We start from the raw sequence: 27,305 nt of genomic DNA, 5'->3' as shown, positions 1-27,305 counted from the left end.
TTATTTACGCTAAAGAGAAGAGGCTGGTCTGCATTCATGCGAGCGGCGGAAGTTGAGAGTAACATAGCTCTGAGTCTAAATAAATGAAACGCATTAGAGCTATGAATCAGAGCTACTTTCCACCACTGCATACATCCATGCAGCTGACCTCCCCATTGGTAGATAAGATTTTACTTAAACCTTGATCTCTCAAAAGCAAAAAGTTCTTCCTATTGAGTTCAGAATCACTAGAATTACATTCTCACTACTACATAATCCGATTCCTAACGTTTAACAAGTCCGCCCGCAGGTAGAGGGCAGCAGCACTTCGACAAAGCGAATGAGAACAACTTCCGGGTTGGAAGGTTGGAACCAAAACTAGTAAAGTAAACAAAATAATGGCTGCCTTAGAAGAAATAAAGCGTCTTGAATATCTGTCCTTGGTGTCCAAGGTGTGTACCGAACTGGAGAATCACCTGGGAATAAGCGAGAAGGACCTTGGTACGTTTTGTCGTTTTATTTCGTTTTGTTATTTATCCGAGCAAGCTAACTGCTAGTAACTAGCATGCATTTAGCCCCGATACGTTCACTCAGTCCCTACGCTCATTCTGGGGCTAGCATGCATTCAACCTATGCTAGTTAGCCATAAGATGCAGGTTTATCTAATGTGAGTTTGATCAAATGTTTTTATTAGGACAAACTCCTTGAGATCGATGCACCATCTCCTTTTCGAGGGGTTCCAATCTAGATACAAATCGCACATCAATCACTGAATACAAGAGCGAGCGAGAGAAAACATTTATGCCACCATAGCATACACGGTAGACAAACGATTACAAAACAACAAACTACGACGTACCAGTAAAAACCTTAAACACAACAGCCAATGGTAGTTACCATCAGCCTCAGGTACTACATTTCAAGTTTGAAAATGTCAAAATCGATAAATACATCTACGAGAGTCTAAATCTTAGGCTAAATACAGAAAAGCTAAACTAAACTTGATTAAGGCTTGATTACCAATTTCTTAAATGACTGGAAGGGCAGAAAAATAAAGCTCTGTGTCTGACTGAGTCTCTGACACGATGATTAGTAGTAAAAGTAGATGGTGTTGCAAGTTACTTGCAACAATATCTAGTCTAGTGCCTTTTACTTGCAGCAAGTAAGGAGGATGATTCAAATGTATACGATTTAGATATGTTGAAGCCAGTGCTTATGTCTGTTTAACAATATGGAACTTGAAGAGTCATATTGTACAGTGATGGGTGAGAAAAATGACATCCAAGGACAAATCTCCAGTCTATTATACATGCTGTTTTAACTTCTTGTGGGTTGGAACCCACACTGTCTGATTTACAGTCTGAGTGTAAAGCAATATCTAGATTGATACAGACCATTGATTCCAAAGTTAATCTTATGGTTATGGTCTATCTATATGAGATTAGACAATTCGGAACATTTTTATTTTTATTCAGGGGAGTGCCATCACAAACCGTTTTTGGATTTGAGTTTCTGTCTGGCACCAAACATCGTGATTAGAATAGCGTTAAACATAGAATCTACATTGTGTTATCAATCACATATAATTCAATCAACACGGCTTCCTTTGCAGCTGAATTCGTCATTAACCTTGCCGAAAAACACGAGACATTCGACACATTCAAAGCCATTCTGTTGGAAAATGGAGCAGACTTTACAGTAAGTATGCAACATCTGTGTGTGTGTGTGTGTGTGTGTGTGTGTGTGTGTGTGTGTGTGTGTGTGTGTGTGTGTGTGTGTGCGCGTGCGCGTGCATGCGCTTTTTTACTCATTCCATGTTTCCTGTTACAGGATACCCTTATTGGCAATTTGCTCAGACTTATCCAAACCATGCGACCATCTACAAGTAAAGGTATGGCAACATGTTATTGTGTCGAACCTCTTTCAATGCTATCTACATAGAGTCTGTAACTATACGCCTCCTGAAAGCTGCGAATGAGGGTTGTTATTTCCCTTCACAAAAATATAATTTCAAATATAAATTAATATGAACATTTCAATTTCTGTTAAGCAGCAAGATATTATATGCTTCGACTAATTTGATTTACAGCGGGACAGATTTTTGTGACTGTAAAAGTAGGAGGAGGTGGACATCTGCTGTAGTTTATTCTCATTCTCAGTGCTTTCGTTGTTTTCATTTTGAACATTGTATGAGCCAACATTCTACAGACTACATTTGTGTACTGAGTCTAGAGTTACACTAAACAAATATACATGTTGGATTTTACTGTATAATATCAAAACGGCTGTTTATTTATCACTATTCAATGAATGTCCTTTCTGGTGGTGTGTGTGACAGCACCTCCGCCGAAACCAAAGACTGAGAAGGACAAGCTGAGAGAAACATTTCCTGGTTTATGCGTGCCAGACGATCCTCTGTGGCGAGCATCACTGATGCAGGTGGGGTCCAATAAGACAAGGAATGACTGTTCTAATCAATTACTAATCAATTATGATTGGCCCGTCAGGATTAGTATCACAACTCTTTTATAATGATAAGAATCAGTGATTGACCTGTAGATTTTAGTAAGAGATGCTGTGATAAGTATTATTTTCTAAACACTTCCTCTATCTCTGCTAGATTTCCTCCAAGGATCTTCCAAATCAAAACGATCAGATGGTTGCAGAGGCCGTCATGAAAGAGTTGGAGATGTTCATGCCCAGCGTCAGTGGTACAAGCTCTGACAACAGGTGAACACAAAAGACGGCTAAAACGATGGCTCCACCATTTCAAAGGATTGAAACCATGAAATTAAAACGTGTTTTGTGGAGTCCTGTTTAGTTGACATTTTACTGACTGGATATTGTGACTGTGAACGATTAGAAGTGAATTGTACACAGCAGAGTCCGAACTAATAAAAAACCCAGTTCTGACATTTTTAGAAACCATGTTACACAATAATTGTATCACTGGACGGAATACGACCATGGCCGTATCGTAGCAAGACAAATTTCATTGCGAGCTGACAATAAAGTACCATATCATATATCATATCTTCCGGCCCTCAGGTTAGGCAGGGAGCAGGAGGACAGAAGTTGGGAGAGCGACGGGGGTGGCGGCCGGCACCAGCACCGGTCCCGCTCGCGGTCCAGGTCGCGAGAGCGAGACGGAGACACCAGCCACAACAAACGCAGGAGGAAGAGGAACCGCTGGACCGACCGCACACCGAGTCCGCGCAGAGACGAGGACGGAGACAAACCCAAGGACAGAACCGAGGAGGAGAGCGACCCCGCGTACCGCTGGAACAACAGACACAACTGGAAGGACAGACACGTAGAGAAGCCACCGCCGGACGAGCCGGTGGTGGGGGACATCTACAACGGCAAGGTCAGCAGCATCATGCAGTTTGGCTGCTTCGTCCAGCTGGAGGGACTCAGGTCAGTCAGAGTCTAATACCAGATGCAATACAAGATTTGTATGGTTCCAAATCGTTCAAGATGTGACTTTGACCACAGCGTTGGTTTATATTGAGTTAATTGTGCTGATATCTTCCAGAAAACGCTGGGAAGGTTTGGTGCACATCTCTGAACTTCGCAAAGAGGGACGAATAGCTAACGTGGCTGATGTTGTCACGAAAAGTCAGAAGGTCATGGTCAAGGTGCTGTCGTTCACGGGGACCAAAGCCAGTCTCAGCATGAAGGTAAGAATGTAAGGTGTTAATTATGCCGTAGTGTCTAAATGCATAATGGAAGACAAGACGCAATTTATTGCAGTCTTGATGTAAAACAATAAAGACTGCTATGAAGTGAGTGGTCTATTTTTCATCTTTCATCTTTCACTACAAGCCCCCCCCCACTCCCGAGTCCCCGGCCAAACCGGTTTAACGCAAATGGACGTCATGGGCGCTTTGAAATGGCCAAGGGTGCCTGAGCACTCCAGCAACCCCTAAGTCAGTTCTGTCGTATCATCCAGTGGTGATATCAAAGTTAGCCAGTTGCCTGGAATATAATAATAGTAACTAGAGAGATTAATGTGCTCAGTGGAGCACATACTGTATCTTCGCCACACTGGGTGTCCAGTCTGGCACCAGTCACTATGACATGACTCCATATCTGGGCATAGTTTCACCCCCAACCTGCCGCCATTCACTTATTATATCAAATTGTGGGGAGAAAATGCATGGAGGTACTTCCTGTGCATTCTACTGGTAGAATGCACAGGATATTTGGCACTGTGGTTTGCTAGATTAGCCCCAGACAGTAATAATCTCCTCCTTGCCGTTGGCCTTTGTGGAGGTCACCAGTGCCACTGCTGACAACAACGATCATTACCAGTGGATCAATCTTTTTTTCTTGCATTTGAAAGGTGCTTATGTCGGGTCATTATATAAACGGCATATGCCAAAAACAAGTTCATAAGCGCAGTATATTCCAGATACTGTGCATGTCGGCATAAGAGTGTTTCTGTCTCCACTGTCAGGACGTGGACCAGGAGTCGGGGGAGGACTTGAACCCCAACCGGAGGAGGAACCAGGCCGTCTTTGGGATCGGTGACGGATCCATGAGGAACCCCGACCGGCCGGTGGAACCCAGCCTGCTGGAGCTGGAGGAGAACCCCACGGAGCGCAAGAGGCTCTCCAAGATCACCGACCTGGAGAAGTGGGAGATCAAGCAGGTAATAATAATCCACTGAGCGCACCGAGATGCAGCGCGAATCCATGGATATTTAGGTTTCATTCGAATATTATCCGTGGTGAGCCCTTTTCTTTTTAATCCATCATCAACTTGTACCGTCTAAACGGGTCTAAACTTTGCCCTTAAGCGTTACTTTATCTCTGTAGCCGGGAATGCGTTCATGACCGTCTCCTTGTAGTTTTGTAGTCTTTTTCCGGATTCAATTCTTTGAAGTTTCTCAGAAAGGGAAAGGAGAAAGGAGACTCGCACACCGTTTTTAAAAGCTTCCAAAGAAATGTATTATTAGCACAGACAAAAAATACAACGTTTTGGCCTCACTGGCCTTCGTCAGGTATCTCCTCTCTCCTTTCTTAGTCATCTTTTGGATCCTCCACCCGTTGCAATTGGATGAGCGTGCACCTCTTGACCATTGAAGTTTCTCAGAAAGGTTTTTAGCCTCGTATACCACCCCCTCCCGGAAAGATTTTAGGGTGTCTTTCATCATGAAGCTGGCTTCATTTTTGAAGGCCTTTTCAAAATTGCCCTTCGGTCTAAATGGTTAATATTTACTGTGCCACCCCACTCAGATGATTTCAGCCAACGTTCTGCCTAAAGAAGAGTTCCCTGACTTTGACGAGGAGACGGGGATCCTCCCTAACATAGATGATGATGAAGGTACACGGGGTGTTTTTTTTTGTTTTGTCTTATTAGATTGTATTGCATTATAAAGAATGGAAGGTGATGTCTCATTTCTAATGACCTTGTCCAACAGATCAAGACCTGGAGGTTGACCTCGTTGAAGAGGAGCCACCGTTCCTCAGAGGACAGACCAAATTCACCATGAACTTGAGTCCTGTCAAAATAGTCAAGGTATGTTGATCATCAGTCCAACTAACGATGGGTTCTTTTGTGTTTTACATTTTGACAAATGGCTAAATATTGACTTTACTATGACCTCAATATGAGAGAGCCATATGATCTGCCACTGAACAACCTTCCATATCTTTTCAGTTTGAGCACACATTCCTCTCCTTTTCATCATGTCATTGTGTGTTAGAATCCAGACGGCTCGATGTCCCAGGCGGCCATGATGCAGGGCGCCCTGTCTAAGGAGAGGAGAGAGCTGAAGCAGGCGGCTCGCGAGGCAGAAATGGACTCCATTCCCACGGGCCTCAACAAAAACTGGATAGACCCCATGCCAGACTGTAAGTTGATCATTATCCACTCGTACCCTTAGCATCCGTCTTCTGGGGGCGAACATTTCGTGAAAATGCTAGCCCATCTACAAGCTCACAATGTGACGTGCTTTGAGCTTGTAATCAGCTATTTTCGGCCAATTAATGGCAAAGAAAAGTCTCCCATCACTCCCAGCATCCATCCATCCATCCCGTGGAGCCAGTGCTCCTCCAAGCTTTTCAGTAGCTCTCCCCTGGATTACCATGCAATGGCTGGAGATGATTATCTGCCTTCAGGATGACTTTTAGAGCAGCTTGCGGAGACATAATGTGCTGCATGTCTGCGTCTTCCATAGCCTGAGGCAGAATAGGAGATTATACGAGAGAGAGAGGGGGGGGGGGGGGGGGGAAGAGAGGGGGCGGGGGGGCGGAGGTTGAACCGGTTCCTTCCAGCCCTGGCACACTGGCTCTGACTCATAGTTTAATACAAAAGGCAGCCTGTTTGGAAGTTAATTATCAGGGCTGTTCGTCTTGGTTAAACAAAAACAGTAGTTTGTGGGGGGGTGGCGTGGGTGGAAGGATCCTGCCGGAAGGTTGCATTGGCTCTAATTCAAAAATAAAATGGGGAATTTGTGGTGATACCCAGGGGGGGAAATCCACTTCTCTGCATTGACCCAACTGTGGCTCACGCTGAGTGACTGTCTTGCTCAGGGATATTTAATTTTGGATCAAACCAGCGACCATACGATTCCCAGACAGCCGCTCTACTGTCTGAGCCACTTCTTACTGGGTCACAGACAAATAACTTAAATGTTTTATTGGTTTCTGACTTCACGGTGAATGCAGCATTCTGGTCTTGGTGAGAAAGCACTGATGGAGTGTGCGAGGGAGAGATGGTGACAGGTTTAAGTAAGTATGTAGACTTGGGAATCAAGCCATGTGGCTGATGGGTCAGGAGCCGATCTCCTGTTTCTGTAGCATGCATCAGCTTGATGTCTGGCACCTGGACATTATTGCTAGAATGTCAGACTTACCCCTAAACCAACTCTTGATGATGAGTGCCAAGCAGAGCACCAATTTGGGGTATAATTTGTAATTGTATAGGCTTTGGTATGACTTCACCGGATATTGAACACCGATCTTTCAGTCTCGGTGTGGACACTCTAACCACAAAGGTCACTGAGCTGATGACATGTTTGCTTCACATTTATTGTGCCTCGCTCTCTCTCCCCCATGCAGATGAAGGAAGGCAGATTGCAGCCAACATGAGGGGGATCGGGGCAATGCCCCTTGATCTTCCGGAGTGGAAAAAATATGCGTTTGGCGGAAACACGGCGTCCTACGGCAAGAAAACTGAAATGACCATCTTGGAGCAGAGAGAGAGTCTGCCCATCTTCAAACTCAAAGATCAGCTTATACAGGTGTTTTTTTTTTAAATGATGTTCTAATAGCATGAAAACCTTACCAGAAAGACTGATAGAATGTGTGTGTGAGAGAGACGGGGAGGGAAATCTTGAATGAGCAAAGGTCGTTGGTCCGTAGCCCCAGTCCTTGAGGGGGTTCCAGGGGGTCCCCAGCTAAATTATCAATAGATGGGAACCAAATGGACCCTTACCTACGAAAGTATACCATATGAATGGAGCTTAATGAACCCTTTGGCTCCATTTTGTTCACTCGAAACGCGGTCTGTGGCCTAATAATAATGCATAAAATTAAAAAAAGGTTTAGAATCGCTGTAGTAGAACACCCAGCCACATTTATTCTATCAACATATTTCTACCTGTTGTCTTTGCTCACTTGATGGAGACCTCCGGCCATATCATAAATGTTAACAGGTGTTAATAAATACACACTTTGTCTCTTTTACAGGCGGTCCACGATAACCAAATCTTGATAGTAGTGGGAGAGACGGGCTCCGGCAAGACCACCCAGATCACCCAGTACCTGGCTGAGGCCGGCTACGTATGCAGGGGCAAGATAGGCTGCACTCAGCCCCGCCGTGTGGCCGCCATGTCTGTGGCCAAGAGGGTCTCTGAGGAGTACGGCTGCTGTCTGGGACAGGAGGTGAGTGGACCTCCCAGTGGACCTCCCACCAGATGAGAGGAGCCTTTTAGTTTTTATAGCTGGCCATTTATTTTTGTTGCCTCTCTCAGTTTAAGCATTGTGATACTGACAGCAGTGTCTGTCAGTACCACTTTGGAGTGGAACCAACCAGGGAATTTAACTTAAAGTAAATATCATTTGAAGATGTAGTCCGGCAGCCGAGGTGGACGGGTGGGAAATTTGGTATATACCGCGTAGTCTTTTTTTTTTATTGGTCTAAAATATTGTCTATATGCATACATTCATGAATCCACTTGCTGACCGGCTGAAAGTATCGGGCAATATTTTTTATAGGGGTTTCTTGTGACCCTACCATTAACATCCTATGGCAGGCAAAAATGTCAAACTTTCATTTAGCTTTCATTTTTTTCATTTTGGATCGGTCAGAAGGTATAATCTTCATATAAAAGGCCTGTGGGGTCGTGGGTGGTAGCTGCAGTGTTAGCCCTTTGTGGCAGTATGTACGCTGCAGCTGGCCTGGACAGACCTAGACTATAACAGAGGCCTGGCCCTGGCAGTTACAGGTGTGAGCATGCATCCAGCTGATTGACGCTCATGTATAATACTGCGCACACACAAAAATGACGTTTTCATTATTCTGAATCCATTCCAAGCGTTCGTTTTGCACAAAATACACTTTTGCATAGACATCATGACAAATGTGATGAAATCAGTACATTTTGGGCAAGTGGCTATGGCTGCTTTTAGCCCAAGGAGTGTATTCTGTGCAAAACGAATGTGTATATACCAAATGTCCCGCTTTAAACAAAAGAAGCATGTCGGCTGACGGACGAATGCCCCGAATACGGACAATGGGTTGAAAGTTGCAGCCCTATCAGACGTCACCGTCTATTTCTGCTACCGTATAAAACCAAAATGGAAGAAAAATAAAAATGTCACTTCTATTAACTACTGCATTCCTATTTTTCTTTTGAGGTGGGCTACACCATTCGTTTTGAGGACTGCACGAGCACGGAGACGAAGATCAAGTACATGACCCACGGCATGCTGCAGAGAGAGTGTCTCTTGGACCCCGACATGACGCAGTACTCTCTCATCATGCTGGACGAGGCCCACGAGAGAACCATCCACACCGACGTGCTGTTTGGACTGCTCAAGAAGGTAAGCTGCCTGATACATATTAATAGTCTCCAACTGTACTGGACATGTTCGAGGAAAGCATAATAATGTTCCTAATGCTTTTCCAGTGACATTTAGTTGTAGATGCCCATTGCACGGATCGGTCAGAAGGTATAATCTTCATATAAAAGGCCTGTGGGGTCGTGGGCGGTAGCTGCAGTGTTAGCCCTTTGTGGCAGTATGTATGCTGCAGCTGGCCTGGACCGACCTAGACTATAACAGAGGCCTGGCCCTGGCAGTTACAGGTGTGAGCATGCATCCAGCTGATTGACGCTCATGTATAATACTGCACACACACAAAATACCAGTGTTGTTTTTGGCAGCAAATTTAGATTTTAGTCATAGTTTCTTGAATAGTTTTCACTTAGTTCTAGTCACATTTTAGTCACCTGGAATGTTTTAGTGTTGGTCTTGTTTTAGTTGATTTAGTCAAACAAAATGTATTCTGGCAAAATGGACGAGCTACAAGCCCACAACGTGTCGCGGCGCGTTGTGAGCTTGTATGTAGATCGTCTATTTTCAGCATGCAACTAATTGTAAAATGTCTTATCTCTTGTCCACTAGTCCCTTCCATACAACTAATTGTAAAATGTCTTATCTCTTGTCCACTAGTCCCTTCCATACAACTAATTGTAAAATGTCTTATCTCTTGTCCACTAGTCCCTTCCATACAACTAATTGTAAAATGTCTTATCTCTTGTCCACTAGTCCCTTCCATACAACTAATTGTAAAATGAAAACTGAAAAATACAAATGAATTGCCTGTTCAAAAGAATGGTGTAACCAGAGTGCAGAGTAACAAAGGTCTCCATCCAGCCCTCGAAGTGTGGAATCGTTCTCGGAGTGTGCTACTCGGTTTTAACTAGTCCATTCTGAAGTCAAATGTAAATCCCTCTCTTAGACTATACAGAAACGTAAGGACCTGAAGCTCATTGTGTCTTCAGCCACGCTGGACGCCGTCAAGTTCTCCCAGTACTTCTGCGAGGCGCCCATCTTCACCATCCCTGGAAGGACGTACCCGGTGGAGGTCCTCTACTGCAAAGAACCAGAGACTGATTATCTGGACGCCGGCCTCATCACAGTCATGCAGATCCACCTGACTGAACCTCCAGGTACCATTGTGAGCTTGTAGATTAGCTATTCATAGCGAAGTGATTCGGCGAAGAGGAGGTGGCCGATTAGTATAGTATAGATCCAAAGAGGGCCCACGATTTCAAAACATTTCATCCTTATCTGATCTAATAAGATTTGGAAATCCTATATTTTGTGATGCAGGATCAGACAATTCAGACATTTGTCGGGACCAATGGCTTCCAATGTAAAATTGGAGTCACTTCCTGACTTGCCTATGTAATTGGCGACGTTTGGGGAATATGAGTCAAGTAGGACCATGGCCAGACTGAGAAGCGAAGTGAGAAAAATCAAAGTGAACAGAGTGAATCGGTGTGGATCAGTATACCAAACTCCCAAAAGGCCCACTAGGACACTATAGGTACTAAAAATGTGACAAAAGGTAAGCTGTAGTAGTCAAACCTCCTTCCCTCTGTCTCTCCGGTGTCCAGGTGATGTTCTGGTGTTTCTGACTGGTCAGGAGGAGATCGACACGGCCTGTGAGATCCTGTATGAACGGATGAAGTCACTGGGACCTGATGTTCCTGAACTCATCATCCTGCCCGTCTACTCCGCCCTGCCCAGCGAGATGCAGACCAGGATCTTTGACCCTGCTCCCATAGGCAGCAGAAAGGTACGGACGGTCAGGTGCTATGGATGGCTATCATTTAAAACCATTTCGACTTGAAGACGATTCTACAAAATGTCTTCTAAATCCTGACAGTTTTCTGAAATGCACCGATATATGCTTCTTCTCAAAGATTTTCATGTCAAGGACCCCCAAAATGTAATTGGCCGCCGACCCCCCATCTGAAAATATGTTGTTCCAGGGACTTCCCCAGAAGCAAAGATTTGAGTTAAAAACGTGAAAGAATATATATTCAAAGATTTGCGCCACATTTTCACGATTAAAAAAAAAAATAGCAGACCTACAAGCTCGTAGCGCGGAACTCGGTGCCGCGCTATGAGCTTGTAGATCTGCTATTTTTCAATAGCTACAGTATAACGTAATGCTTAAAACACCAAAAGGGGTTAAAGATAGATTCCAGGGAGGAGGGCTTGTACAGTGCAGCACCACTCGCTTCAGATGGGTCTTATATAATATATTACTTTTTTGGTAAATGAAAGCTGACTTAATTTTATTACATGGAGTCGGCTATTATATCTTACCATATATTATATATCAAGACCTGCTGACATATAAATCAATTATTACTGTACAAAACCAGTGCACACCCTGATTATCATACCTTTCTAATAGATTCCACTCATGTCATTCGCCAATGTCCTTCCATCTCATGTAGGTCATCATTGCTACCAACATCGCCGAGACCTCGCTGACCATCGCTGGGATCTATTACGTGGTGGACCCTGGCTTTGTCAAGCAGATCGTGTATAATTCCAAGTCTGGCATTGACCAACTGGTGGTGACTCCTATATCACAGGTAGGCTAGTTGGTTTAAGTTTAACGGAATGTTTAACTTCATGAGTCGAGTTACTTGACTGTTATCTTCCCTAACCCATTTTGACCTGGGAATGATTCGGCAAATGTCTTCTAAATCCTGACTGTTTTCTTAAATTCTAAATGCTGACTGTTTTCTTGAAAACGCTATGTTTTTCTATGTCAGACGTTCTCAAACACTTTCATGTCACTTTTCACGATTCTTCAAAAATAGCAGACCTACAAGCTCATAGCGCGCCACTCGCTATGAGCTTGTAGATCTGCTATTTTTCAATAGCTAAAGCATATCATGATGCTAACACCAAAAGGGGTTCCCGCCCAAAATGTTAAGGGCTTGCTGTGTTTTTTAAACCACGCATCTCCAATTTGTCGAATAGACTTAAATTTGGTCAATATTAGTCATCACCAAATGAGACCCGAGGCGGATTCTATAAATGCCTTCTAAATCAGTAGTTCTCACACAAGCTCGCAGCATGACACAAAGTGAGCTTGAATATTTGCTATTTTTGAATAGCCGAAATAACGCAAAAATCTAAAATGACACGGTTGCGTTCCCGCTTTTAATGGGTCAAGGAGACCCGTTTGTTTTGTTTGACAAAATGGTACACATCTTTTGTATTTTTTTCAGGCCCAGGCCAAACAGCGTTCGGGCAGAGCTGGTAGAACAGGCCCAGGGAAGTGTTACAGACTGTACACTGAGAGAGCCTACAGGGATGAGATGCTGACCACCAACGTGCCTGAGATCCAGAGGACCAACCTGGCCAGCACCGTGCTGTCTCTCAAGGTATACATACACTACTACATGTTGCGTAGGATTGGTTGACGTGACAATATCTTGGCAAAATTCAATCTGTGATTTTCACCCAGGCAATTATATTTTTGTAATTTTCATAATGTTGCTGATGTCTGAGGTAGGTGGGTCTTTCAGTACCTTCATGATGCTCAGTGACATAGAAGGTAGGTTTGTTTCCCTGCCCACATCGCTGTTTTTTTTTTTTTTTTTACAGGCAGTAAAAATTCGGGTGAATTCGGGTGAATTTCATCATAGAATTCGGGTGAATTTCATCATAGAGAAAAGTCCCATACACCCACAATGTTTTTTCATGTCCCATGAATGTGTTGACCAAAGGAGAAGTTACCAGGTCCATTATTTATTTATTTTGGGAATATGTTTTAAATAATACCCACATTTTCACATATTTTGCCTCCCTATGGTATTTATTTTGTTCGTTTTTTTGTCATGATGTAAGAAGAGTACCTCAATACTGCCATACTTCAATATATTTTGATGAGAAACATTTGTTATGCAATATCTTGCATTCAAATTTTCCATTCTTGGTGTCATTGCACTAAATATAAGGCTTTGAAAACCCTCTTTGTGTCTGCACTCTGCACTGACAAACTTCACTGAACTATGAGTTCCGCTATTTTGTTGTATATAACAAATCGATTAACCACTTACTTAAGCAATAAGCCATGAGAGGTCTCAGGTTACCGGGTATTTTACACTGGCTGGGGGCGTAGGCAGACCCGAGGCGCAGCCGAGTTGGGTAAAGTCAACTCCATATTTGCATACAAAACAGAAAAGGTATCATCTTCATATAATATGCCTGTGGGGTCGTGGGCGGTAGCTGCAGTGTTAGCCCTTTGTGGCAGTATGTATGCTGCAGCTGGCCTGGACAGACCTAGACTATAACAGAGGCCTGGCCCTGGCAGTTACAGGTGTGAGCATGCATTCAGCTGATTGACGCTCATGTATAATACTGCACACACACAAAATACCAGTGTTGTTTTTGGCAGTAAATTTAGATTGCTTTTTTTTATAGACAAAAATCATGGCACTCCATCTTTGACTGTTGCGCCCATATGGCATTGGTCATTAACTGGCTGTCCTTTCTTCCCCAGGCCATGGGTATTAATGACCTGGTAGCGTTTGACTTCATGGACGCTCCTCCCATGGAGACGCTGATCACAGCCTTGGAGCAGCTGTACACACTGGGAGCTCTGGACGACGAAGGCCTGCTCACAAGGCTGGGGAGACGGGTAAGGAATACTGGGAACCTCCGTGTCGCAAGTGTGCAAAATAAGTCTGTCTATGTCCTGTAAGTAGACTTAGAAATAAAACTATTGTTCACTAATCATTAGAAGTGGCTCTTGTTTTGAAGAGGAAGTCCGTTTTGGTTGTAACCAAGCTGCCGTGACAGTTGTTGAAAGTGAAAGTTATGATGATGCGGCTGCTTTCGGAGCGCTAGTAGTAAGTAAACAAGAACCCACACGGATTAAACACAAGTTTATATTTGATTTGTAAACGCCGCAGGAAAATATAACCGGATATGCCAAAGACATGGTATATAATGGTGAAATTCTGAGATGCAGTCAGACTCACTACTTTTGGAAGCAGATGTCAGAAACGGAGCTAAATAGACTAGAGGACATCCTAAAATGTCCCATAGATTGTTCATGACAGCTGAAATAATGTAATCTATTCTGGGGGAAAATAATGTTATGGAAGCAGCAACAAATATGGCTTTGTTAGATCTATTTACCCCGTAGGCTTGTCAGAAGCGCAGCACACTTGGGTGACACAGACAAGTTGTTAATCATTTCCTGGAAATGCCACTTAAAGCCGTGTATTGCCCTAAGTAGGGCTAAACAATTTTGGAATAAATGTCTGGGAGAAAAAACCTGAAGATATCCGATTATAAACCAACATGGTTGAATTTTCTTTCTTTTCCTTTTTTTATTAATATTATTTTCTTTACTGTTGCCATCAGTTTTCTCACTTTTCTTTTTACGTGATTTGAACCAACGTCAAAATCGGAAAGAGACAAATTTTCCCCAGCAGGGAACGACTATAATAGGACAACCTGATGCTCTTTCTTATCTTCTCCAAAAGTAGACTACATCAGCAACATGTGTTTATTAATGACCGTAGGTCTTTCTCAACTGCACCCTGTGCATACACTTCATAGTGGCTTAACTCTCTCCCTGTGTGTGTGTGTGTGTGTGTGTGTGTGTGTGTGTGTGTGTGTGTGTGTGTGTGTGTGTGTGTGTGTGTGTGTGTGTCAGATGGCGGAGTTCCCTCTGGAGCCAATGCTGTGTAAGATGTTGATCATGTCCGTCCATCTGAGTTGTAGTGAAGAGATGCTCACCATCGTGTCTATGCTGTCTGTACAGAACATCTTCTACAGACCCAAGGTAATGCACAATCATACAAAAAAAACACTATTAGCTGTTGCCTTTAGCCTCCAGTGTTAGCTGTAAGTAATGCTAACTAGATTAATTTGTGAATGAGCTACTACTGAAACTGAGACGGCGTTTTTACTTATCAATGACATGGCACAAGATTAAAAACACCAAAGGCCAATGTTGTTAACGCTCCAATGTGCTGTGGAACAAATACAACGGCGGTTTTCTTTCTACAGGACAAGTCAGCCCAGGCGGACCAGAAGAAAGCCAAGTTCTTCCAGCTTGAGGGAGACCATCTGACTTTACTGGCTGTCTACAACTCCTGGAAAAACAACAAGTTCGCAAACCCCTGGTGCTTTGAGAACTTCATCCAGGCACGCTCCTTAAAGAGAGCCATGGACATCCGTAAACAGATGATGAGCATCATGGACAGGTAACCTACACCGGACATGTGTCTTGTTTAATTGAAATGTAAGCATTTTTGTTGTTTGGTACCATGAGCCACCTACCATAGATAAATACAGTATAGGAAAACCTATTTTTTTTTTTTCAATTATATTACTACCCCAAAAAAGCAGACCTTTTATTTATCCTTCGGGTAATTCAGCTTCACCCAGCTGATGGCTGCTCAAATGGTCATGATGAGCGCTCTGGGACAATAGAGGTGACATCATCATCATACCAGGAAGTTATGCGTGAATGCCTACTGAGTGGCAAAAAACTACGTTCTGGCCTTGACAGCCCATACATCCAAACAGAAAAGTCCTATTTCATTGCATGAAATGACTTTAAAATGACTCGATCTGCCATTCACTATATGCATGCGCATACCCTCTATTGGACAATACATGTATACTGGGTGGAACCCCAGAGCTCAATCCGTTACCTTCAGATTAGCACTCAGCAGAAGGCCTTACACAGTGGCTTGAAGAATGCAAGTCACACAAACGTGTCTTCACCTTTTCTCAGACATAAGCTAGACGTGGTATCCTGTGGGAAAGCTGCCATGCGGGTCCAGAAAGCCATCTGCAGCGGTTACTTCAGGAACGCAGCCCACAAACACCCTCAGGACGGCTACCGTACCCTGATAGACCAGCAGGTGGTGTACCTCCACCCTTCTAGTACACTCTTCAACCGACAGCCTGAGTGGTGAGTCTATACGCTCATTCCCTGCTGGGAGGGTTTGGTTACGTTTCTTGTAAGATGCAATGTGATGAAAACGAATATGGTTATTACCGGTAGTTGAACATGGGGTCTGTTGACATAAGTTATGAGATACTTAAGTTGAGATAGTGGTACCCTGATTGTCTCAAGGTGTACCTGGCAGCAAATGTTTTCAGATGCCCCCCCCCCCCCCATTTTCTTTCCACCACATTCTATAATCCATGTAGCCTTTTTAATCGTCTGCTTGAAAGTCTGGTTGACATTTTAGAATCTCTTGGATTTTCTTATATTTTCACAATCGTTTTTTCTCCCTTTCTGTCTTTACCTTGCATCTGTGCCCTTTCATTATGGATGCAAATGTGAATGATAATATATTGTCAACCCATTCCTCTCCACATCCTGTTCCCCAGGCTAGTGTACCATGAGCTGGTGCTGACCACTAAGGAGTACATGCGTGAGGTGACCACCATTGACCCGCGCTGGCTGGTGGAGTTCGCCCCGGCCTTCTACAGAGTCGCGGACCCGACACGCCTCAGTCGACAGAAGAAGATGCAGAAACTGGAGCCTCTCTATAATCGCTACGAGGAACCCAACGCCTGGAGGATCTCCCGCGCCTTCAGGCGACGCTGATCAACTGCCTTTTGCAACTCTGTTGTTTTTTACCAAAGGGACATGCAGACAGTGGGGTTCATATTGAGAGCTGCCAGCTGACAACATTCTCAACCCTTTGTCTGATTGTCTAAACAATCTTTGAGGTCATAAAATATGACATAATTTATTTCCTTTTGTTGAAGTGAATGATACTGTCTTTAATTGAAACTGTATATCTAAGTGTAGGTAAACTCTATGAAACATCAAACTCCAGTTGTTAGTGTTGGTATACTCTATGAAACATCAAACGGGGAAGAAATACACAAACCTAGACAAACATTGCTATTGACTACATATAATTTGTTCTGTGTCACCAACTGGTAAAGGTCTTAGTCCGTTTGCTATTGCATCTAAAACATTTTCCTTTTTTTTTAAATTCTGTTTTGTTTTTAGTTTGCTTAGAATCACGTTTGTCCTGTTTTTAAATACCGGATGCTTTTTTCCTGATGCCAATTATCTTCCGTTTTGTCTGCACACATCAATGCTAGGAATGCTTGTTCTATAAGCTCTCTACAATAACCACAGATTATCACAATGGAATGTAAAGCTGAACAACGGAAGAAAACTGCTTGAAGTCACAATCATGTTTATACTTTATGGATGAAAGTTTTATACTGTGTGTGTGTGTGTATATATATATATATATATAAACCACAATGTTCAGAAGCTTAACTTCAGTTGATTATTTCTCCCCTCAAATTATTCCAATTAGTATTTTATTTTTATATAATGTTTTACCGTTGATTACTGATTTGTCACCTTTAACTTTTAAGGATTGTGCAATCATGGAATGAGCAACACAGTTAAACGTGTGAGTAGTGCCTGACATTCGATGCCACGTTTGTACCTTCAGGTTAAAGCCAGTGCAATGGAGCAGGTGGAAGCTGGTGTTCCGTTACGCAGCATTATTCTGTGTCAGCCCTGGTACCATTTCTAAACTTAGGACCAAGTTATGTGAGACTGGTTAAGTCCAAAGGAAGAAGACTGGTTCCTCACCCTCGCTTCACTGAGGAAGACTGGTTCCTCACCCTCGCTTCACTGAGGAACCATAGGCTTTCTTCCAGAGATTTCCAGGCAAGGTTTGCACAACGGTACCACAGCTAGGACCGCCGATGTCAATGTTGCAGGACTCATGCGCAGGTGCCAGTCACACACCTGTGACATGCATGTATGTACAGGTATAGCCTATGTGTAGACTACTAAGTAACATCTGCTGCGGGATGGTATAGTGGTCTAATGGTCAGACTCTCAGCACAGATATTCCCTGTTCAAATCCCAGTCCTCCTATACCTATAGTTCAATGCTGGAGTATTTCAAATTCCCTTTACTAACTGAAGGCTAACATACAAAAGAACACTTCAACAGTACTGAATGAATGATTATGGTGTAGTCGTCTAATACTATAGCGCGCCGTTTTTCATCATTTTTGAGGATTTGAAAAAAATGACGAAATGACAAAAACGATGGGTTATAGCCCATGTTTTTTGAAATTTTGAAAAAAAAAAGTTAGCCTCGTTTCTCATCATTTTGGACCGTGGGCTATAGCCCATATCGTACGGCATACTATAGCGCGCCGTTTTTCATCATTTTTGAGGATTTGAAAAAAATGACGAAATGACAAAAACGATGGGTTATAGCCCATGTTTTTTTAAATTTTGAAAAAAAAAGTTAGCCTCGTTTCTCATCATTTTGGACCGTGGGCTATAGCCCATATCGTACGGCATACTATAGCGCGCCGTTTTTCATCATTTTTGAGGATTTGAAAAAAATGACGAAATGAAAAAAACGATGGGTTATAGCCCATGTTTTTTGAAATTTTGAAAAAAAAAAGTTAGCCTCGTTTCTCATCATTTTGGACCGTGGGCTATAGCCCATATCGTACGGCATACTATAGCGCGCCGTTTTTCATCATTTTTGAGGATTTGAAAAAAATGACGAAATGACAAAAACGATGGGTTATAGCCCATGTTTTTTGAAATTTTGAAAAAAAAAGTTAGCCTCGTTTCTCATCATTTTGGACCGTGGGCTATAGCCCATATCGTACGGCATACTATAGCGCGCCGTTTTTCATCATTTTTGAGGATTTGAAAAAAATGACGAAATGACAAAAACGATGGGTTATAGCCCATGTTTTTTTAAATTTTGAAAAAAAAAGTTAGCCTCGTTTCTCATCATTTTGGACCGTGGGCTATAGCCCATATCGTACGGCATACTATAGCGCGCCGTTTTTCATCATTTTTGAGGATTTGAAAAAAATGACGAAATGACAAAAACGATGGGTTATAGCCCATGTTTTTTGAAATTTTGAAAAAAAAAGTTAGCCTCGTTTCTCATCATTTTGGACCGTGGGCTATAGCCCATATCGTACGGCATACTATAGCGCGCGGTTTTTCATCATTTTTGAGGATTTGAAAAAAATGACGAAATGACAAAAACGATGGGTTATAGCCCATGTTTTTTGAAATTTTGAAAAAAAAAGTTAGCCTCGTTTCTCATCATTTTGGACCGTGGGCTATAGCCCATATCGTACGGCATACTATAGCGCGCCGTTTTTCATCATTTTTGAGGATTTGAAAAAAATGACGAAATGACAAAAACGATGGGTTATAGCCCATGTTTTTTTAAATTTTGAAAAAAAAAGTTTGCCTCGTTTCTCATCATTTTGGACCGTGGGCTATAGCCCATATCGTACGGCATACTATAGCGCGCCGTTTTTCATCATTTTTGAGGATTTGAAAATAATGAAAATATGAAAAAAACGATGGGTTATAGCCCATGTTTTTTGAAATTTTGGAAAAAAAAACGTATCCTCGTTTCTCATCATTTTGGACCATGGGCTATAGCCCATATCGTTCTAGTCAGGGTTCTAGTCTCCTGAAGAACATTTTCACTGTCCATCTAAATTCTAAAAGGCTGGTTAAATGAGACATGGGCTATAACCCATCGTTTTTTTCATATTTTCATTATTTTCAAATCCTCAAAAACGATGAAAAGCGGCGTGCTATAGTATGCCGTACGATATGGGCTATAGCCCATGGTCCAAAATGATGAGAAATGAGGATAACTGAAATTGTCGTAGTGGTTAAGATGTTGGCTTTCCACGTGGGAGACCAGGGTTCGATTCCCGGCTGTTACACTATCATACAAAAGAAGACCTCAACAGCCCTAAGAAAGATCTGATTAATATGATGCTGTGTTATTTAAACTTTACTAACTGAAGGCTAACGAACAAAAGATCACTTCAAAATTACCAGGAGACTTTGCCTGAGAGTGTCTGACTGATGGTGCAGTGGTCTAATCATCAGGGTTTCAGTACAGACATTCCATGTTCAAGGCCTGTTCCTCCTACAGCTCAATGCTGCAGTAATTTGAACCTTTCAAGGCTAGAATAAAAAATAAAAACTCAAAAGCACCCGGAGACATCTGCTGAATGCCCAAAGGTGCCGTGGCGTAATGGTGTGGAGCGCTTGGCCCGATGCCTCTGCTACAGTCAGTTGGCCGGTTCAAGTCCCATGTCATGACATCAAGGTGCTGGAGGACCATCGGGAGTTCCTCCTACAGCTCAATGCTGCAGTAATTGGAACTTTTCAAGGCTAGAATAAAAAATAAAAACTCAAAAGCACCCGGAGACATCTGCTGAATGCCCAAAGGTGCCGTGGCGTAATGGTGTGGAGCGCTTGGCCCGATGCCTCTGCTACAGTGAGTTGGCCGGTTCAAGTCCCATGTCATGACATCAAGGTGCTGGAGGACCATCGGGACTTCCTCCTACAGCTCAATGCTGCAGTAATTTGAACTTTTCAAGGCTAGAATAAAAAATAAAAACTCAAAAGCACCCGGAGACATCTGCTGAATGCCCAAAGGTGCCGTGGCGTAATGGTGTGGAGCGCTTGGCCCGATGCCTCTGCTACAGTGAGTTGGCCGGTTCAAGTCCCATGTCATGACATCAAGGTGCTGGAGGACCATCGGGAGTTCCTCCTACAGCTCAATGCTGCAGTAATTGGAACTTTTCAAGGCTAGAATAAAAAATAAAAACTCAAAAGCACCCGGAGACATCTGCTGAATGCCCAAAGGTGCCGTGGCGTAATGGTGTGGAGCGCTTGGCCCGATGCCTCTGCTACAGTGAGTTGGCCGGTTCAAGTCCCATGTCATGACATCAAGGTGCTGGAGGACCATCGGGAGTTCCTCCTACAGCTCAATGCTGCAGTAATTTGAACTTTTCAAGGCTAGAATAAAAAATAAAAACTCAAAAGCACCCGGAGACATCTGCTGAATGCCCAAAGGTGCCGTGGTGTAATGGTGTGGAGCGCTTGGCCCGTTGCCTCTGCTACAGTCAGTTGGCCGGTTCAAGTCCCATGTCATGACATCAAGGTGCTGGAGGACCATCGGGAGACGGTGCTCTCTCCCCCTGTTTCCTGAGATGTAACGGTTGGGGCTTATGTCTGAAAGAACCCTGTCCAGCTAATCTTTTACCATGAAAATGTCCAATTTAACATACTCTTACCACCTCTCAGTGTGCCATTTTCCAACTGGCCTGGAAGCCAGACATAAAAGAGGGACTTTCCAACCAAGTTTTGGGCCACCTCAATTTCCCAAATTTGCAATTTCCGCAATTTGCAATTTCCAATTTCCGCAATTTGCAATTTCCGCAATTTCCGCAATTTGCAATTTCCGCAATTTGCAATTTCCGCAATTTGCAATTTGCAATTTCCCAAATTTGCAATTTCCGCAATTTCCGCAATTTTCAATTTCCGCAATTTGCAGTTTTTCATTGTCAAATTCATATAGTCACAGACTATTCTGTCAGATGATGGGCCAAAATGCATTGCTATTTCTTTTTAAAAGTTTGACCTAATTCTTATCTGTAAAACTTTAGGTGGACAGGGTTCTTTCAAACATAACCCCCAAATGCTACTTTTCAGGAAACAGGGGGAGAGAGCACCGTCTCCCGATGGTCCTCCAGCACCTTGATGTCATGACATGGGACTTGAACCGGCCAACTGACTGTAGCAGAGGCAACGGGCTAAGCACTCCACACCATTACGCCACGGCACCTTTGGGCATTCAGCAGATGTCTCCGGGTGCTTTTGAGTTTTTATTTTTTATTCTAGCCTTGAAAAGTTCAAATTACTGCAGCATTGAGCTGTAGGAGGAACTCCCGATGGTCCTCCAGCACCTTGATGTCATGACATGGGACTTGAACCGGCCAACTGACTGTAGCAGAGGCAACGGGCCAAGCGCTCCACACCATTACGCCACGGCACCTTTGGGCATTCAGCAGATGTCTCCGGGTGCTTTTGAGTTTTTATTTTTTATTCTAGCCTTGAAAAGTTCCAATTACTGCAGCATTGAGCTGTAGGAGGAACTCCCGATGGTCCTCCAGCACCTTGATGTCATGACATGGGACTTGAACCGGCCAACTGACTGTAGCAGAGGCATCGGGCCAAGCGCTCCACACCATTACGCCACGGCACCTTTGGGCATTCAGCAGATGTCTCCGGGTGCTTTTGAGTTTCTATTTTATAATCTAGCCTTGAAAAGTTCAAATTACTGCAGCATTGAGCTGTAGGAGGAACAGGCCTTGAACATGGAATGTCTGTACTGAAACCCTGATGATTAGACCACTGCACCATCAGTCAGACACTCTCAGGCAAAGTCTCCTGGTAATTTTGAAGTGATCTTTTGTTCGTTAGCCTTCAGTTAGTAAAGTTTAAATAACACAGCATCATATTAATCAGATCTTTCTTAGCGCTGTTGAGGTCTTCTTTTGTATGATAGTGTAACAGCCGGGAATCGAACCCTGGTCTCCCACGTGGAAAGCCAACATCTTAACCACTACGACAATTAGAGTTATCCTCGTTTCTCATCATTTTGGACCATGGGCTATAGCCCATATCGTACGGCATACTATAGCGTCCCGTTTTTCATCATTTTTGATGATTTGACAAAAAAAATTAAATTTAAAAAACGATGGGTTATAGCCCATGTTTTTTGAAATTTTGAAAAAAAAAGTTAGCCTCGTTTCTCATCATTTTGGACCGTGGGCTATAGCCCATATCGTACGGCATACTATAGCGCGCCGTTTTTCATCATTTTTGAGGATTTGAAAAAAATGACGAAATGAAAAAAACGATGGGTTATAGCCCATGTTTTTTTAAATTTTGAAAAAAAAAGTTAGCCTCGTTTCTCATCATTTTGGACCGTGGGCTATAGCCCATATCGTACGGCATACTATAGCGCGCCGTTTTTCATCATTTTTGAGGATTTGAAAAAAATGACGAAATGACAAAAACGATGGGTTATAGCCCATGTTTTTTGAAATTTTGAAAAAAAAAGTTAGCCTCGTTTCTCATCATTTTGGACCGTGGGCTATAGCCCATATCGTACGGCATACTATAGCGCGCCGTTTTTCATCATTTTTGAGGATTTGAAAAAAATGACGAAATGACAAAAACGATGGGTTATAGCCCATGTTTTTTTAAATTTTGAAAAAAAAAGTTAGCCTCGTTTCTCATCATTTTGGACCGTGGGCTATAGCCCATATCGTACGGCATACTATAGCGCGCCGTTTTTCATCATTTTTGAGGATTTGAAAATAATGAAAATATGAAAAAAACGATGGGTTATAGCCCATGTTTTTTGAAATTTTGGAAAAAAAAACGTATCCTCGTTTCTCATCATTTTGGACCATGGGCTATAGCCCATATCGTTCTAGTCAGGGTTCTAGTCTCCTGAAGAACATTTTCACTGTCCATCTAAATTCTAAAAGGCTGGTTAAATGAGACATGGGCTATAACCCATCGTTTTTTTCATATTTTCATTATTTTCAAATCCTCAAAAACGATGAAAAGCGGCGTGCTATAGTATGCCGTACGATATGGGCTATAGCCCATGGTCCAAAATGATGAGAAATGAGGATAACTGAAATTGTCGTAGTGGTTAAGATGTTGGCTTTCCACGTGGGAGACCAGGGTTCGATTCCCGGCTGTTACACTATCATACAAAAGAAGACCTCAACAGCCCTAAGAAAGATCTGATTAATATGATGCTGTGTTATTTAAACTTTACTAACTGAAGGCTAACGAACAAAAGATCACTTCAAAATTACCAGGAGACTTTGCCTGAGAGTGTCTGACTGATGGTGCAGTGGTCTAATCATCAGGGTTTCAGTACAGACATTCCATGTTCAAGGCCTGTTCCTCCTACAGCTCAATGCTGCAGTAATTTGAACCTTTCAAGGCTAGAATAAAAAATAAAAACTCAAAAGCACCCGGAGACATCTGCTGAATGCCCAAAGGTGCCGTGGCGTAATGGTGTGGAGCGCTTGGCCCGATGCCTCTGCTACAGTCAGTTGGCCGGTTCAAGTCCCATGTCATGACATCAAGGTGCTGGAGGACCATCGGGAGTTCCTCCTACAGCTCAATGCTGCAGTAATTGGAACTTTTCAAGGCTAGAATAAAAAATAAAAACTCAAAAGCACCCGGAGACATCTGCTGAATGCCCAAAGGTGCCGTGGCGTAATGGTGTGGAGCGCTTGGCCCGATGCCTCTGCTACAGTGAGTTGGCCGGTTCAAGTCCCATGTCATGACATCAAGGTGCTGGAGGACCATCGGGACTTCCTCCTACAGCTCAATGCTGCAGTAATTTGAACTTTTCAAGGCTAGAATAAAAAATAAAAACTCAAAAGCACCCGGAGACATCTGCTGAATGCCCAAAGGTGCCGTGGCGTAATGGTGTGGAGCGCTTGGCCCGATGCCTCTGCTACAGTGAGTTGGCCGGTTCAAGTCCCATGTCATGACATCAAGGTGCTGGAGGACCATCGGGAGTTCCTCCTACAGCTCAATGCTGCAGTAATTGGAACTTTTCAAGGCTAGAATAAAAAATAAAAACTCAAAAGCACCCGGAGACATCTGCTGAATGCCCAAAGGTGCCGTGGCGTAATGGTGTGGAGCGCTTGGCCCGATGCCTCTGCTACAGTGAGTTGGCCGGTTCAAGTCCCATGTCATGACATCAAGGTGCTGGAGGACCATCGGGAGTTCCTCCTACAGCTCAATGCTGCAGTAATTTGAACTTTTCAAGGCTAGAATAAAAAATAAAAACTCAAAAGCACCCGGAGACATCTGCTGAATGCCCAAAGGTGCCGTGGTGTAATGGTGTGGAGCGCTTGGCCCGTTGCCTCTGCTACAGTCAGTTGGCCGGTTCAAGTCCCATGTCATGACATCAAGGTGCTGGAGGACCATCGGGAGACGGTGCTCTCTCCCCCTGTTTCCTGAGATGTAACGGTTGGGGCTTATGTCTGAAAGAACCCTGTCCAGCTAATCTTTTACCATGAAAATGTCCAATTTAACATACTCTTACCACCTCTCAGTGTGCCATTTTCCAACTGGCCTGGAAGCCAGACATAAAAGAGGGACTTTCCAACCAAGTTTTGGGCCACCTCAATTTCCCAAATTTGCAATTTCCGCAATTTGCAATTTCCGCAATTTGCAATTTCCGCAATTTCCGCAATTTGCAATTTCCGCAATTTGCAATTTCCGCAATTTGCAATTTCCAATTTCCCAAATTTGCAATTTCCGCAATTTCCGCAATTTTCAATTTCCGCAATTTGCAGTTTTTCATTGTCAAATTCATATAGTCACAGACTATTCTGTCAGATGATGGGCCAAAATGCATTGCTATTTCTTTTTAAAAGTTTGACCTAATTCTTATCTGTAAAACTTTAGGTGGACAGGGTTCTTTCAAACATAACCCCCAAATGCTACTTTTCAGGAAACAGGGGGAGAGAGCACCGTCTCCCGATGGTCCTCCAGCACCTTGATGTCATGACATGGGACTTGAACCGGCCAACTGACTGTAGCAGAGGCAACGGGCTAAGCACTCCACACCATTACGCCACGGCACCTTTGGGCATTCAGCAGATGTCTCCGGGTGCTTTTGAGTTTTTATTTTTTATTCTAGCCTTGAAAAGTTCAAATTACTGCAGCATTGAGCTGTAGGAGGAACTCCCGATGGTCCTCCAGCACCTTGATGTCATGACATGGGACTTGAACCGGCCAACTGACTGTAGCAGAGGCAACGGGCCAAGCGCTCCACACCATTACGCCACGGCACCTTTGGGCATTCAGCAGATGTCTCCGGGTGCTTTTGAGTTTTTATTTTTTATTCTAGCCTTGAAAAGTTCCAATTACTGCAGCATTGAGCTGTAGGAGGAACTCCCGATGGTCCTCCAGCACCTTGATGTCATGACATGGGACTTGAACCGGCCAACTGACTGTAGCAGAGGCATCGGGCCAAGCGCTCCACACCATTACGCCACGGCACCTTTGGGCATTCAGCAGATGTCTCCGGGTGCTTTTGAGTTTCTATTTTATAATCTAGCCTTGAAAAGTTCAAATTACTGCAGCATTGAGCTGTAGGAGGAACAGGCCTTGAACATGGAATGTCTGTACTGAAACCCTGATGATTAGACCACTGCACCATCAGTCAGACACTCTCAGGCAAAGTCTCCTGGTAATTTTGAAGTGATCTTTTGTTCGTTAGCCTTCAGTTAGTAAAGTTTAAATAACACAGCATCATATTAATCAGATCTTTCTTAGCGCTGTTGAGGTCTTCTTTTGTATGATAGTGTAACAGCCGGGAATCGAACCCTGGTCTCCCACGTGGAAAGCCAACATCTTAACCACTACGACAATTAGAGTTATCCTCGTTTCTCATCATTTTGGACCATGGGCTATAGCCCATATCGTACGGCATACTATAGCGTCCCGTTTTTCATCATTTTTGATGATTTGACAAAAAAAATTAAATTTAAAAAACGATGGGTTATAGCCCATGTTTTTTGAAATTTTGAAAAAAAAAGTTAGCCTCGTTTCTCATCATTTTGGACCGTGGGCTATAGCCCATATCGTACGGCATACTATAGCGCGCCGTTTTTCATCATTTTTGAGGATTTGAAAAAAATGACGAAATGAAAAAAACGATGGGTTATAGCCCATGTTTTTTTAAATTTTGAAAAAAACAGTTAGCCTCGTTTCTCATCATTTTGGACCGTGGGCTATAGCCCATATCGTACGGCATACTATAGCGCGCCGTTTTTCATCATTTTTGAGGATTTGAAAAAAATGACGAAATGACAAAAACGATGGGTTATAGCCCATGTTTTTTTAAATTTTGAAAAAAAAAGTTAGCCTCGTTTCTCATCATTTTGGACCGTGGGCTATAGCCCATATCGTACGGCATACTATAGCGCGCCGTTTTTCATCATTTTTGAGGATTTGAAAAAAATGACGAAATGAAAAAAACGATGGGTTATAGCCCATGTTTTTTGAAATTTTGAAAAAAAAAAGTTAGCCTCGTTTCTCATCATTTTGGACCGTGGGCTATAGCCCATATCGTACGGCATACTATAGCGCGCCGTTTTTCATCATTTTTGAGGATTTGAAAAAAATGACGAAATGACAAAAACGATGGGTTATAGCCCATGTTTTTTGAAATTTTGAAAAAAAAAGTTAGCCTCGTTTCTCATCATTTTGGACCGTGGGCTATAGCCCATATCGTACGGCATACTATAGCGCGCCGTTTTTCATCATTTTTGAGGATTTGAAAAAAATGACGAAATGACAAAAACGATGGGTTATAGCCCATGTTTTTTTAAATTTTGAAAAAAAAAGTTAGCCTCGTTT

General features: G+C 43.1%; 1 protein-coding gene across 1 annotated transcript; it reads left to right on the top strand.

Annotated features, from left to right (window-relative positions):
* Positions 1 to 350: 350 nt before the first annotated feature.
* On the top strand, positions 351 to 17,298 carry LOC308333033 (ATP-dependent RNA helicase DHX8-like). The gene is made up of 23 exons (XM_080789218.1): positions 351 to 480; positions 1,592 to 1,677; positions 1,810 to 1,870; positions 2,318 to 2,418; positions 2,600 to 2,709; positions 3,028 to 3,396; positions 3,515 to 3,659; positions 4,439 to 4,633; positions 5,220 to 5,307; positions 5,405 to 5,502; positions 5,690 to 5,837; positions 7,047 to 7,228; positions 7,677 to 7,871; positions 8,847 to 9,032; positions 9,952 to 10,162; positions 10,613 to 10,794; positions 11,465 to 11,605; positions 12,251 to 12,406; positions 13,528 to 13,665; positions 14,692 to 14,820; positions 15,048 to 15,244; positions 15,781 to 15,960; positions 16,386 to 17,298. The coding sequence occupies exons 1-23, from the start codon at positions 378 to 380 to the stop codon at positions 16,603 to 16,605; spliced, it is 3,621 nt and encodes a 1,206-aa protein (XP_080645344.1). The 5' UTR covers positions 351 to 377; the 3' UTR covers positions 16,606 to 17,298.
* The last annotated feature ends 10,007 nt before the right edge of the window (positions 17,299 to 27,305 follow it).

This window comes from Protomyctophum bolini (assembly GCF_963924005.1).
Source record: "Protomyctophum bolini genome assembly, chromosome: 18".
NCBI lineage: Eukaryota > Metazoa > Chordata > Actinopteri > Myctophiformes > Myctophidae > Protomyctophum > Protomyctophum bolini.
This window is presented reverse-complemented; position numbering and strand designations above follow the sequence as displayed.